At 42.0% G+C, this 13,530-nt stretch overlaps 4 protein-coding genes and 1 long non-coding RNA gene across 5 annotated transcripts; all 5 read right to left on the bottom strand.

Annotated features, from left to right (window-relative positions):
* Window positions 1-2,496: 2,496 nt before the first annotated feature.
* On the bottom strand, window positions 2,497-3,499 carry LOC101770850. The gene is made up of 2 exons (XR_001164044.2): window positions 3,150-3,499; window positions 2,497-3,072 (listed from the first exon to the last, which is right to left on the bottom strand). It is a non-coding gene; the product is annotated as an uncharacterized LOC101770850 (long non-coding RNA).
* A 562-nt stretch (window positions 3,500-4,061) lies between these two features.
* On the bottom strand, window positions 4,062-4,871 carry LOC111257309. The gene is made up of 2 exons (XM_022826625.1): window positions 4,836-4,871; window positions 4,062-4,571 (listed from the first exon to the last, which is right to left on the bottom strand). Exons 1-2 carry the CDS (start codon window positions 4,869-4,871, stop codon window positions 4,062-4,064), a joined length of 546 nt encoding a protein of 181 aa, XP_022682360.1.
* Window positions 4,872-7,385: 2,514 nt separating this feature from the next.
* Window positions 7,386-8,633, bottom strand: LOC111257442. Its single transcript, XM_022827222.1, has 5 exons — window positions 8,572-8,633; window positions 8,237-8,317; window positions 8,016-8,153; window positions 7,802-7,935; window positions 7,386-7,725 (listed from the first exon to the last, which is right to left on the bottom strand). Exons 2-5 carry the CDS (start codon window positions 8,241-8,243, stop codon window positions 7,459-7,461), a joined length of 546 nt encoding a protein of 181 aa, XP_022682957.1. The 5' UTR covers window positions 8,244-8,317; window positions 8,572-8,633; the 3' UTR covers window positions 7,386-7,458.
* A 165-nt stretch (window positions 8,634-8,798) lies between these two features.
* On the bottom strand, window positions 8,799-10,918 carry LOC111257441. The gene is made up of 4 exons (XM_022827221.1): window positions 10,869-10,918; window positions 9,685-10,268; window positions 9,338-9,595; window positions 8,799-9,141 (listed from the first exon to the last, which is right to left on the bottom strand). The coding sequence occupies exons 2-4, from the start codon at window positions 9,688-9,690 to the stop codon at window positions 8,995-8,997; spliced, it is 411 nt and encodes a 136-aa protein (XP_022682956.1). The 5' UTR covers window positions 9,691-10,268; window positions 10,869-10,918; the 3' UTR covers window positions 8,799-8,994.
* A 171-nt stretch (window positions 10,919-11,089) lies between these two features.
* On the bottom strand, window positions 11,090-13,514 carry LOC101770434. Its single transcript, XM_004968127.3, has 5 exons — window positions 13,263-13,514; window positions 13,041-13,168; window positions 12,497-12,578; window positions 12,322-12,407; window positions 11,090-11,640 (listed from the first exon to the last, which is right to left on the bottom strand). The coding sequence occupies exons 1-5, from the start codon at window positions 13,305-13,307 to the stop codon at window positions 11,397-11,399; spliced, it is 585 nt and encodes a 194-aa protein (XP_004968184.1). The 5' UTR covers window positions 13,308-13,514; the 3' UTR covers window positions 11,090-11,396.
* Window positions 13,515-13,530: the final 16 nt, after the last annotated feature.

The following is a 13,530-nucleotide window of genomic DNA, read 5'->3' as shown; positions in this document are numbered from 1 at the left end:
ACGGTTGGGTCGGTAGTAAAAAAGTCATAGCGAAAACCGGTAGCGACTGTTCTAGAAAACAAGTAAGGTGTAATTCCCCCCTAACCATAAAATATGTTTTACATGAGGAGGAACATATTTACTAGTTATATCATCAGCAATTGCCTGAATCTCAAGACGTTCCTCAAACCAATCATATACTTTATTGAGATAGGTAACTAGCCCGATTCCCCCTCCGAGAACCGTATATGAAAATTTCGTGTAGTAAGGAGAGAAAGGAGAAGGAGAAGAAAGGAGAAGAAAAGGAGACTGACAAGTGGGACCCATTCACATGGGTATAATAGACCATTCACAACAAGTGCTAATGTTTTTGGAGCTGGAGCACTGCCATTAGCCAAACACGTGCAGCAGCTCCATGTTTTTTTTGAGTTGGTGGAGTGGAGCTAGGAAAGTGTGGAGCTGGTGGAGTGGAGCTGGTTTTTCTGGAGTGGAGTGCTCCCAAACAGACCCTTAGTATCTAAACATTCGATGTGACACGTGCTAAAAATAAGTCAGTGGAAGAAAACGCCCCCTAAAGCTTCCTCCCGATGTTTTAGAAAGGCAATTTGTATCCGTAAAGCAATTCATGCCTTCTCTCCAGTTTCAACGGATAATTTCCGAAGAAGTCATATAAAATCTTCACGATTTTCTTCATGTAAAGTTCTAGTGACACTTATATCTCTACCTTCTACTACTAAACATAAAAGTGTTTTCTGCTCGTCATATTTTGCTTACCACAATACCCTTGCGCTCTCACTATCCCGTACTTATCCAGACTCTACCCGTCTATGAATTTTTCCATCCACCCTATTTTTTTTTATCTCACAGAAGTGGCATGCCATAGTTGTTTTGTGATCTTGATCTACTACTAAAGAGAATTCTTACTAAGAAGACAATCAAAACATGATTCTTCTTTCCTATGCTCACATAATACATCATTGTCCTCTCCTTTTCCTTTTTCAATGAAATATGCACAATCTTGTACCCTTTCATTTAAAAAAAATATATCATTGTAAAGTACTTCTGTAGGTAACAGGCCCTAAAAAAGACCAATCGAAGCAATATTCCTCTCCAGTGCTCACATAGTCTGATTGAAGATTACTTCTGTAGCAACTGGACAGCCTCCTGTTCTCACTGACACTAGCTCAATCGAAAAATAAAATCCAAGCTGGCACTAAGAACACTGTTTTTTGGATGATTCCTAAAGACAAATGCTCCTTCCTTTTCCAATCATCATATTGTCTAGCATAAGTTTAAATTATTTCAATCTATTGTGCACAGAACATCTTCAATTTGCCAAACCAGATGGCAACAAAAACCAGATGGCAACAAAAAGCTTTACGCCGGTGAGGCCGTGACAAACAAAGGTAACATCAGTTCGTTAGTAAACCTATGAGCAATTAACAAATAGAGAAAAGGACGACGAGAAATGACACAAATACAGTCGGCCTGGGCCACTTGAGATATTGATAGTTCAAGTGAATTGCGGTAGCGTGAGAAATATTGATTGGTTTTCATGTTGCTACTTGGCTTGCATAAGAAAAAAAGTGGGCCATAATTCATATTTTCTTATTCATGTATCACAAATTATACCCATGACTATCCATTGAGGCCATCGCTTGCATATGCATCCCTACTTGCTAAAGAATACGATGTTATTGGGGAAACCTCACCAGAGAAACTGGATTATGAATCTTCAAATGGACTGCATATTACAAAATTTGATAAATTTCTTCCCTCCATAATTCCACCCAAAATAAGCATATGCATTTCTCAAAAAACTGAAGCATGCTGGTGCCAGCATACGGCCAAGCAGATCCTAGGCTAGGCTGATTTCCTCTGTGTTAGGGGGTGGATCTGGTTGACACAAGGCGCAAGTGGACCAAGGAAGAGGCGAGTGGGAAAGTGAGTGTATCCATAATTGGACGGCCTTATCCATGGCAATGGCAATGGATCCATGGAGCTAGGCCAGTGGTGGCAAGCTATTATTGTGGGCGGCTCTAGAAGAAAAGCAAACCGGTGGCATCTTGCTTTTTATTTCCTTAACCACCGGATGTTAATATGCATGGAATCGTGTTTTTATGCACATCTCCTACATTATAGGGCCTGTTTGGGAAGGGGGTGTTAAAGTTTAACAGGGTGTTAAACTTTAACACTCTCAAATGAGGTGTTAAACTTTAACACAAGGTAGGTGTTTGGATGGGTTGTTAAAGTTTAACACTTTAGCTGAAAAATGACTGCATTACCCCTCAATAAATGAGGTCCCATACCCCTGTGGTGCTGTTAATTTTGGCGCCATAATCTTGCACTCTTCTGGCGCCAATTGCTTGCACTCTTCTGGCGCTAGGAAGTGCTGGCGCGGGAGGTGCTAGTCCTGCTGGTTTTTGGCGCCAGTACTGGTGCTTGAGCTGCTCATTTTTTTGGCGGCAGTTCAAGTGGCCTTCTTTTGTTTTTTCATTCGGTGAAATGAAAGAACGATGAAATGAAAATAAAAAGATATTCAAATTATTTAGATTGTCCTGTACAAAGCATTCGATAGAACGCAGATACTACAAAAATGTTGTCAACATCATTACAATACAATCATACAAATAATCTACGATTTGTTGTACAAAGCATTAGCTAATTCGTCCCGAAATGCATTCATATTACAATCTTCTTCCCCTGCTTGTGTATTTATCCCATCTCCTTCGTCGTTTGGCACTTGAGGCATAGGAATAAAATTTTCATCCCGATCGCACATATCAAAGGCCCTATCGGCCATATCATTCTCTCGTATGAAATTATGAATTGCCATACATGCTACTATGATTTTACTTTGTTTCTGCATCGGAAAACTTGGAATACCCAACAAAATCCTCCACTTCATCTTTAACACTCCAAATGACCTCTCGATAACATTTCTAAGGGAGGAATGGGCATAATTAAAAGTCTCTTTCATACCTTTTGGCATTGGGCCACTCCTAAACTCCGGTAGATGATATTTTGTACCCTTGTAGGGTGCAAGGTAACCCGGACGATTTGCATAACCCGAGTCAACTAGGTAAAATTTGCCTACATATACGACAATTTTCATGAGGTTAACAAAGGTGCCACCATCTTACATACAAATGAAAACAAATCAAGTTTACCTGCAGGAGGATGCGGAAACTTGTCACCATATTTGTTTAAGGCATCACTGAAGACTCTCATGTCATGAACCGATCCAGGCCATCCAGTCACAGCAAATGTGAACCTCATGTCGAAATCACATATTGCCAGCACATTCTGTGAAGTATATCCATGTCTCCCGGTGTGCTGAACCACCTTATCATTTGGGACCACCACCGGTATATGCGTCCCATCTATAGCTCCTATGCAGTTGTTGAAGTATGGTGCAAAGCGAGGGTTCCTCAACCTTGGGTGCACGGTCCTAAATTCTGGGTCCTTGGGCTTAATAATATCCACTGCTAGCTTAAGAACACTTGACAACACATTATCGAAAGTAGTTAGTTATATGAATGCGACATATAGTTAGTCATATGAATGCGACATATAGTTAGTTATGTTGGCTTTTTGGTGAGGGAATTGGGCCGAGCATCCTTAGATTGAGAGATACACGGAGGGACTGACTGATGACTCGCTGAATCCCTCGAGTCATGTCAGACGACCGGTGTGCTAGTGCCAGGGCAAGGGTACTAAAAAGGACCGATTAGCAATGGTAGAGAGCAATGCATGACTGTCGCTTTGGTAGGGGGTTGAATTTGCAACAAATTTTTTATGGCATGTCATTGAGGTTTAGGAAATAATGATTTCTCACAAAATTAAAACCTTCCTTGCAATTTGCGTTTCTCTTCAATTAGACAACTTACCATGAAAGTACATGCACATACATTATTAATTTTAGTGACATGCAACCAACAGCTAGTACATATCCAACCTGGTAGCTTCCATCGATAGGCATACCATAACAACCCATGCATGCAATGGAAGCATGGATGGTAAGAGCAGTCTAATTACTACTCGATGTCATACATGATGGATGCTCTCTTGGAGTTAAACCTTTAGATAAAGCTGTAGTTGGAGTTACGGATCAGGTGCTCAACGCCACACGGCACAATGAGCGAGGCAGTGGTGTCCTCATGCTGCCATGAGACCTTTGCAACATATGGGAAGGCACACCTGGTACTTGGCAAGCATGACATGGTGCTGAATGTTTGCACGTACAGGACCACCTCACCGTTGATCCTCCTGGATGGCCTGGCCCCCGGCAGGAAGTCGAGCCACGAGCATAGTGGTTGCCCCACCATCTTCTTGTATGCGTCATTCGTTAGGTGGACACGAGTCTTGTTGCAGCTCGATACGATGGCTGGAAGCGCGTCAGGTAGCTCCAGCTCTACCTCCACTTCCCTTGGTGTCTTCTTGGACGCAGCCATTTCCACCGACCAGTTGGTGGAGTCGATGATGTTGCTGCAGTCGATGTAGATGACGGTGCGCTTGGAGTGAGTGGGATTGGGCTCGATGACCTTAGGCACCTGCAACTTTGAGATGAGGTCGCGCTCTATCAGTAACAACTGCTCCGCATCCAGGGATGACACCCATGATGGAACGAAAGACCCCTTAAGGGAAAGTCTCCGGAGATGGTCTTCATAACTTGGAAGAAAAATCTCAGGCATATACCATCCCCTTGTTACCACGGGTGCCTCAACATCGCCAGCAGCCCACCAGACCGGAGGTGGAGGGTAAGATATCACGTCTCTCTCCCTCTTTAACACTGGAGATGGCATAAAATAGTCCTGTCGGCTGCGCTTCTATGCTCATCATTGGATGTTGCTTACTGTGGGGCCAATAGGCATCAGCGGCGGCGGCGGCATGGGCTTGTGAGTGATGGCTTAGAACCGTTGCTCCATGGCCTCGCTAGTCTTAGTAGACACCTCCTTGTGTTGCGCCATGAACGCCATAGCAACTCTCTGGTCCTATTGCCTATCTTGTGCAGATGCAAATCATTTGGCCGTGGACGCTGGGTGTTAAGAAGAGGTGAGGGTGAGGCCTGCGCAGGCTAATCGAACAGACGAGACACGTGTGTGGTCGGCCACAGCTACATGGAAACTGCATGATGGACACACGGACAATGACTGCACATACATGCATTGGTTGCAATGGCTTGCCAGCTATGCCATAAGCTTTTGCACAAGAGTGTTAATGGATGGTAACGGTTTCGTTTCAGTTCCATCAATCTGTTCAATGGTTGTTGTGCATCTCAAACAATTAAGCAGAAAGCTTTCTTTGCACGAAAGAAAGAAGGGTTTTCAGCAGCCAAAATATGCACCATATGTGCATGTGAACACTTTATAGATCCATGGTGATGACTTTGGTCAGCACAGCTAGCCATTTGGAAAGGTCATTATGATTGGATCTACTAGTGCAAAAGGTATCACTTGTGTTTGCATTGGGTAATAGTGTTCATTCTCTTCCTGAGTCATGGTTTTAGAAAATAGTTTCAATAGGTTACTGGTAACTAAAATTGCGAGGTAGTTAGGAGTTGTTTTACACGTAATAGTGCCAAAAACAATGGCTGATGTGTGTCCTATTCTGACCACTTTTGCCCATTGTCCCACTATGGTTTCTAGTTTTTCATGGTGTTTTTATGGTGTGATGATGCTAAATATAGTTAGATGATTTTTTACATATCTCATATAAGGTTTATCGATCATCGACCAATTTGCAAGTATTAGCGACAGTGGTAGCAAGGGAGTAATTAAGTAGACGTAATAATATTATAGCAAAAATATGCATTGTGAATCTTCTAGAATTCACAACTCTACTTATGGTATGCATGCTTTCATGCACTATTAATATATTTTGTTGCGTACAAAGCATCGCTACGAAATAAAGTAAAGTTGGGGGCAATCATGAGTTCATGGCTCATCGACCATGTCTCTTTCCATGAGCATGGATGAGCGGACAAAAGGAGAAGCGAATGCGAGCAGAGGTGACAAGTGGCCGCCACGTGCGTCAACGCATGCATGCAGACGGCTAGCAGCATCCAATTGGACATACATGCGCAGCCCAGCTGACCGGGCGGCTAGCGGCACCAAAAGCAGTTCACAAGGCACAATGAGCCACACGCCAAATGCTGTTGCATTCACGCATGTTGGCATATCTATCTCATCAGCCAGTTAAAAGTTGCACTGCATGCAATGTGTAGATGTTGCGGGCCACAGACCACAGTCCACCACTACGACGTGTGATGCCATATATAAATTGACCCTTGGACAAGCACGTCGTGGCCTGTGATTTGATTATATACTTGACTCTTTTTGAACATTAGCGTAATCACATTTTGCTAAAGTTTTTTTCCCCTATACTACATCTTTTATTATAATATTTGTACTTCACCGAAAAAACCTGATATGCTTGTAAAAAATACAGGCCATGTTTGTGTAAAAAAGCTCAAAATCAAATTGAATGTGCAGTGCCCATGATGAATGGCACCACAGTCTTTAAGACACCATGAGGCAGAGGGAGTTATAATACTACGTGTAGTTATCTCCCGGTAGGCTAGCAAGTAAAAAGTTGTGTTGCGCACATATACATACCACTGTCGGCGTGCATGCTATAGTCCATTTGGACAAGCAGATGCGACCTATATAGTCAGGCAATATGTTGGACTCTTTGTAAATATTATTGTAACCTAGATACACGAGTTGGTCAAACTACTCCTTTTAAGAAATATGTTAGTATTTGAAAAAGAAAAAGAAAAGGAAATACTCATATGCTTGAAAAAGTTATCGACATAATGGAATCTGAGGAACGAGTGGGCTCTTGATACAGGATCCGACTAGAATTGAACTAGAACAGGAGGAACAGGAAGTAAAATGCTAGATAAAATGGGGATAAAATCTAATCTGCGTCTCTGGAACGGAGAAAAACGGAACAAAGAACAGAGAGAAAAGAAGAAAGTAACTTGGCATAATTCTCATCTGTCCCGTTGCATAATGTATAGCACAGGTACTAGTCAGCTGTATGTGCCTGCCTTGACGACGACAAAATGAGTACCAACATACGAACTAGATAACGGAAGACCACTACATATGCCGTTAACATTTTGACGTACCGTGTCGTATACTTCTTCCCTTGCTTCTCCTTCCTCTACGGGCCTGACAACTACTCTGCTCTTCCTCTGGATCTCGCTGTTGTTACAGAAAAAAGTGATTAGTTCTGCAAACTATAAAAATAATTTGCCCAAACAGCGCACTCCTTTGTACATATTTTTTTTCCCTTTTTTGTGCATACTACCAAGCTATATATGATTTGGTTTGCTCTTTGCACATATAATGAGCAGAAACAATACTGCTTCTGATAGACAATAAGGGGGAGAGCGAACAATTCAACAGAGTGGAATGATGATATCTAGATTAGGCAGATGAGTTCCCCAAATATAAGTGTCCGTATCTGCAATCAAATACAAGTGGAATATCGAATAGCATAGCAATCAAATCTGCTCAGACAACTAGTGCATATCCCTCCTGTGGCCATTAACATGCTTGATTCAAAGCAACGCCCTACTGCTACTACTCGTGAAGATCGAATGGCCCCCCGATCATGAATATTTGCAGTAGAATGATCGCCGAAACCCTTGAAACTGACAATAGCAACATTATAATGCAAGTTATAATGTTCCAGTGTCCCTTCGGTGCGTAGTTTGTTTGGAAGCAGCACATCAATCTGCAAAGACAGATTTGGGGACTTGAGCAATGTCTTAATAGAACAAGGAGTACAAAATCATTGGAGGAGCACCGACCTTGAGGTTTTCTTCAATCTTCTTTTCATCAAAACGATTTCTAACCAAGCTGGCTGAAGTGAGAATAGTGCTGCACCCCTTCCATTCTATAATCACGCCTGAACAAGCGAAAAACCTTGTTTTCCCTTCATGCCCTTCATGCCATAACTTCGATGGTTCGTTCATCACCAAGTACCAATATGGAAATGCAAAGAACATGTTATTGTAAAATTACCATTGTATGAAGCAAGTGAGACAACACTTCGGGATAAATTTTCTGCAACTGTTTTACTGAGTTTACTCCAGACACCTTTACCAGAATCAAATGAGTCACCGAAATTCTCTTCAAAAGTGTTAACCAAAACCATGCCACCTGGTCAAAAATATATGATTAAACAGCTGTAAAGAAAAAACGCTATGCTGAAGAGGTAAGTGGGATCAAAAGCATCAACTTACCCTCCATCACAGTTTCAGGTTGCTTGGGATAACCCAAGGAGTCAACATCCTCCAACGGATCCTGGGCAGTAAGTTCAATTGCTGGTGCAACAAGACCAAGTGATTAGCACTTATATAACAAGCATTACATAAAACATTCATATAAAATCTGCGTACAAGGATGAGTAGCAGTCATTCTGCTTTAACATACTCGCGAACATATCGTAATGTATGTTAAATTATAAGCATTCACCACATTTGTGAAGAACTTACGAATATTATTCCTTAAGAATGGTTATGAACTTAGCGATGCTATTTGATGGTCTTAGAGATAGGCTGTAATGTTGTATGCTCACCTTCTGGATTGCAGCTATAGTGTTTTCCATTTCGTCTCCGTTCCTCGTGTCTGCATACAACTTCAGGTCTGCATCAAACCATAGTGAACTCGTTATTTACTATATAAAGAACCTACATTATAATACATGTAACTGATTAACGAGTTGGGAGATAAAAATATGGCCTAGTGCATAAATTCTGGTAGGCATAAGAAATATATAAGTGATGAAGGAGAATCATTCACAACTCCTAAGAAGTACAAATCCCAAAAGTCTGCAAAAGTAACCAACAGATAATGTTCAGCCTTGTTCACACGATCACAACCACCAATTGGGAACGCACAGCCAAGACAACCAGTGAAAGACATGCATAGATAAGCAAATTGGGAAAGCATTGCCAGTTTATTCTGGAAATGTACAAGACATACTTGAATAGCCATCTTCTCACACGCAATTTGTTCCTTTTCTCAAATGCTCTAATTGTTCAATAACTACACTCATTTGAAGATAAGACCATCTTCCTGTATCCAGAAGAAGGTTCATGCCAACAAAGTTTCCATCACCATCAAAAAGTGGCACACCATCACCAGCCTAGCAGAACAATATAGTGACAATCAACAAGGTTGAATTGGACAAAATAAAGTTGCATAGAATGGGGCATGAGTTACATAGGGGAGCAAATATCATTCGGATGCCTCTATTTCAGTCATTCAATGCATACAGTGCTATTAACCACTAATATCATGATGCAAATATTTTTTTCTAGAACCACCATGTAGAGACTTACCTTAGAGGACTTACAAAGCACTTTGCCATCTTCAAAAGCACTTGAATCTTTAGACAGCATCAAGGGTGTTAATGCACCAGAGTCAGTAAGTTGTATAGCTACTAGGTTACCTTGGGGCAGAAATTCCATTCCATGACAGAGATGTACTACACAAGCATCAATGAACTCTGTGACCTTGACAAAAGCAATCCCAAGGTCTATATCATAGTGTTGCAACCACCCTCTGGCAATGTTATTGGATACATCACGTACTTGAATCTGAAATGACGACAAAGCAAGAAGAGAATGCGTAATTACCACAGCTATCTCAAAATGAACAAACAAAATAAGTACAGATTTATACTAACCATCATGCTACAGCCAGCTTTTCTTTTATTCTTCAAAGCTGTAGCTAATTTTGCTGAAGTCAGTACTCTTACATAAGATACTTTGCGTTCGACGGGAACACCTGAGCATGTAAGCACATTGGTGCCTCCTACAAAAGATTATAATTTCAACAGTTAATTGTTGGTGATCAAACAAGTATTTGGAAAATCCAGATGCATCAAACAGCCAAAATCACCATCAAACAACGAAAGCGAGATGGCACTTCGGGATATTTTTCACACAGCTTCTTCACTGAGACGTTCAGAGACATCTTGGGCAGAGCCACTACTGCCAAGCTCCCCGCCAAAAGTAGCACCTGAACTTAGTTAAATAAAAAAAATTATACACACAATGAGCCACTAAATGATAAAAGGAATTACAAGCAGACCTGAAGGCAATGACTTGAAAGCCTCTTCCCCACCCTTGCAAGTCTTCTGCCTCTTATTCAAGCTTGTTAGATAATAAGGTAAAATCTCTCCACCATCATTGCTAGTTGTTAGTTCCTCGCTTGTGCTTCTTGTGAGATCGTCACCGCTTCTCTTAGTTGTCAGCATCTCTCCATATCCTGAACACAACGTGATCAAAATGCATAATATAGGTAGCCACTAAAATACAGATGTAAGCCTTATATTGTAAAGCCCAAATCAATTAGGGTTACCGGCCAATGTAAGGGATTTCCAATCTGTTAATTGTATGTTTCTCACTAATGAAACAATTATTGTCGACCACTACGCATTTTTTTGTAAGAAATTGAAAAAGGTGTCCAGTATAAAATCGAACACAACTACTCAAAACGTTTAGAATAGCCCAAAATTGGCCCATGTAAGACCTAGTTTCGTTGTCAAATTCTAAAACGAGCAACGTAAAAAGCAAAGCGAGAGTCCGACAGAGACGAAACTAGCAAAAAAAGGAAGGGGATTTGCTGAGAAGGCATTACACCCGCGTACGAGTACGATCCAATCCTTCAATACGAACCAACCACCTATCTGAAGCTAGAAAAATATCTGAAAAGAGATGGAGAGAAACCATCTATCGATTCAATCCCACAAGAATAAGCCCCGATCTCTAACAGATTCGAACCCCTGCAAAAGCAACCCGGCAAAAGCCCTGACATGTAGCGGAATCCGGTGTATTGTGGTATCGATAGATGGAGGGGGGGCCTCACCTGGATCTCGCGCGGGGCTAGGGTTGAGCAATTTAGAGAGGGGAGGAAATAGAAGGGGACGGCGGCGGTATATATGAACATTTTTCATCCCGCAGGAACAGAAAACGACTTATTTAAAAAAAAAACATAAAAGGAGGAAGCTGCGTGAAAACTGAGAGCCCGAGGCAATTCACTTCAGGTGTATGCAGGATGCAACACAGAGCAGAAGCCAGCAACCATGCTGCAGAACAATTTTGAATATCACCACCTTACCAAAAATGTGTGCAGACATAAAACATAAGCAAAACTGTAGTATTCCTCACTGCTCTGTAGCGGAACCTTACATCTTACAGCAGAGTAGAGCAACACATCAAGAGAAAGATAGCGATTGACATCTCAGAATCTCACCAGGTTAAGAACAGGCATACCATCGCATGGTTACCAGATCCCTAGAATATAACCAACAAAACAGGGCAAATCGCCAACTGGGTACAACTACAAATTGAGTACATGAGCTAGACATGGTCATAGTAAACTAGAACCTCATTTTTATTTCTTTTGCCTAAGATGATTGAAGTCAAGCTTCTTTTCGCGCTTGTTTGACTTGTGTGATCCACGGCCGTTGCTCTGTGAAGATGACCTACCATCAATGCTGATCTTTCGTGGGTTATTATGAGATGGCGGTGTTTCCATCTCAAGTTCAGGCTGTTTCCTCTTCAGTTCATTTAGAGATATGCTTTCTGAACTGTCAATGTCGAAACCTCTAAATCTTGATGCTGGAACTTCATCCCCTCTGTATTTCCATTGCAAAAGATATCACATGTGAATTTACATATATCGAACCAAAATGATGCATTCATCTATATGTAAAATTTCACAGATGTAGAGCGGCTAACAGGCGACTAGAGAAGTACAGATGCAAGTACTCTTATGGTGAATATTGTGCCCACATCCCTTTCTATAGCGTACTGGTGTGTAATTTACTAATTCACTAATAACATTGAATCTGATTTTGACTAAGAATGAGCTTCTGTAAGCAGGTATGCAAGTACTGAACCTTTTGCAGCATACATGCAAAACATTCTAAGATTAACTTTACCCTCGCAATTTTCATCATCCCATTCAGTAATACAATCCAACATAAGTATGCTAGTTCATATTTCATTAAAGGATACAGATCTTGCATCTCGGTAGTCCAAATAACATGTGCACAACAAATGAATTTCACAGATTCCCTGAACATTGTGATCCCAAAGCCGGTGTTCATTGTGAATACCACAGTAACCCATGTGTTCGAACAAATTGAACTTGTGTCTTACCGTGATCTTGACACACCTGGTACTTACTGATTAATTTTAAGAGCTCCTAGTTGTTTCCTTTCTAGACAATTACGGAGTATCATTCACTAAATAAAGCCAAGCGTATTTCGTGAAATATGAAATTGCCAAGGTAACATAACAGAGAAGTAGCTAACCTGGTGGAGTTTGCACTGTCTTGATTATGACTACTAGGTGAAGCTGATTCTGTTTCACAGTCACCTCTTGCCTCTGCATTTAGTTTCTACATATCTAGGCTTATGTAAGGGAACACAAATCTACATGGGCACAATAGCCAGAATGACATGTAACAAAACAACCTTCAAGACTCACATCAATGGATGGATTGAAATTTTGGAATGACATTCGACCCTTTACAGCTCCTGGATGTGGATTGCCCTCCATGATAACTATGCTGCATAGAGAAACAGAACCGTTTTAATCAGCACCTACAGATGAAAGCTAGCTATTGGTCAAGAGTTTCCACATAACCTAAGTAGGTATAAATATGTGTTGTCTTTTCAACATACAAGGAGAACGTTGTACAGCAGCCACAATGCACTCCGAATGCCACTATGACTACATAGCTGCATAAGCAAATTTCTATCCACTTAACTACAGTTATTAGCATTGTAACCAAAACAGGTGCAATATTCATCAAATTCCCTATGTGCAGTTCAATTTAATTGGATCGATATAAAAGGCACACTAAAAATTAATATGCACGTTCGCTGTGCACCAAATTTCCATGCTAGCCTAGCCTGATATGAACTCTCCACAAAAACTCTCAGAATCCCAAATCTCCCAAATCATTCTGGACAAATAGAAGACTACGACAGCAGGAATGAATAAGAACCGAAGGTTCCAGTCTCCATACCACTTCCTAGCGACCTGAGCCGAAGAACCAAATCCTCCACTCGGCGCCACCACCACCTCCTCCTGCACCTCCACCTCCACCTTGGCCTTCTCCTCGACCTTCTGCGCAGCCGCGCCGCGCTGCATAAACTGCACCGCCATACCACACAAACACCACAACCCAATGAGATACCCAACCACCGCGACGGAAGAACCGAGGGGGCAACAGGCAGGGACTCCTCACCTTTAGATTCCTCAGGGTGCTCGAGATCTCCCGCTTGGCCGCCATCGCCGCCGCCGAAAGCCGCCGTTTCGATTCCTCCCCACTCCCCCCTCAGTCCCCTCAATCTAGGGTTAGGGTTTAGTGGGCTCGCGGCGTTGCGGCGCCGTCGGCGAGAGGGAGCACGAGGAGAACAAACAGGGAGGGGGCCGCGGGTGTGCTGCCGAACCCGTATTTCCTTCGGCAGGGAGAATGACGTGTGGGGCCCGGAGGCCAGAGGGACAAAGCTCGC

The sequence above is a fragment of the Setaria italica genome, chromosome V (genome assembly GCF_000263155.2).
Source record: "Setaria italica strain Yugu1 chromosome V, Setaria_italica_v2.0, whole genome shotgun sequence".
Taxonomy (NCBI): domain Eukaryota; kingdom Viridiplantae; phylum Streptophyta; class Magnoliopsida; order Poales; family Poaceae; genus Setaria; species Setaria italica.
The sequence above is the reverse complement of the archived record's forward strand: the minus strand, read 5'-3'. Positions and strand labels throughout refer to the sequence as shown.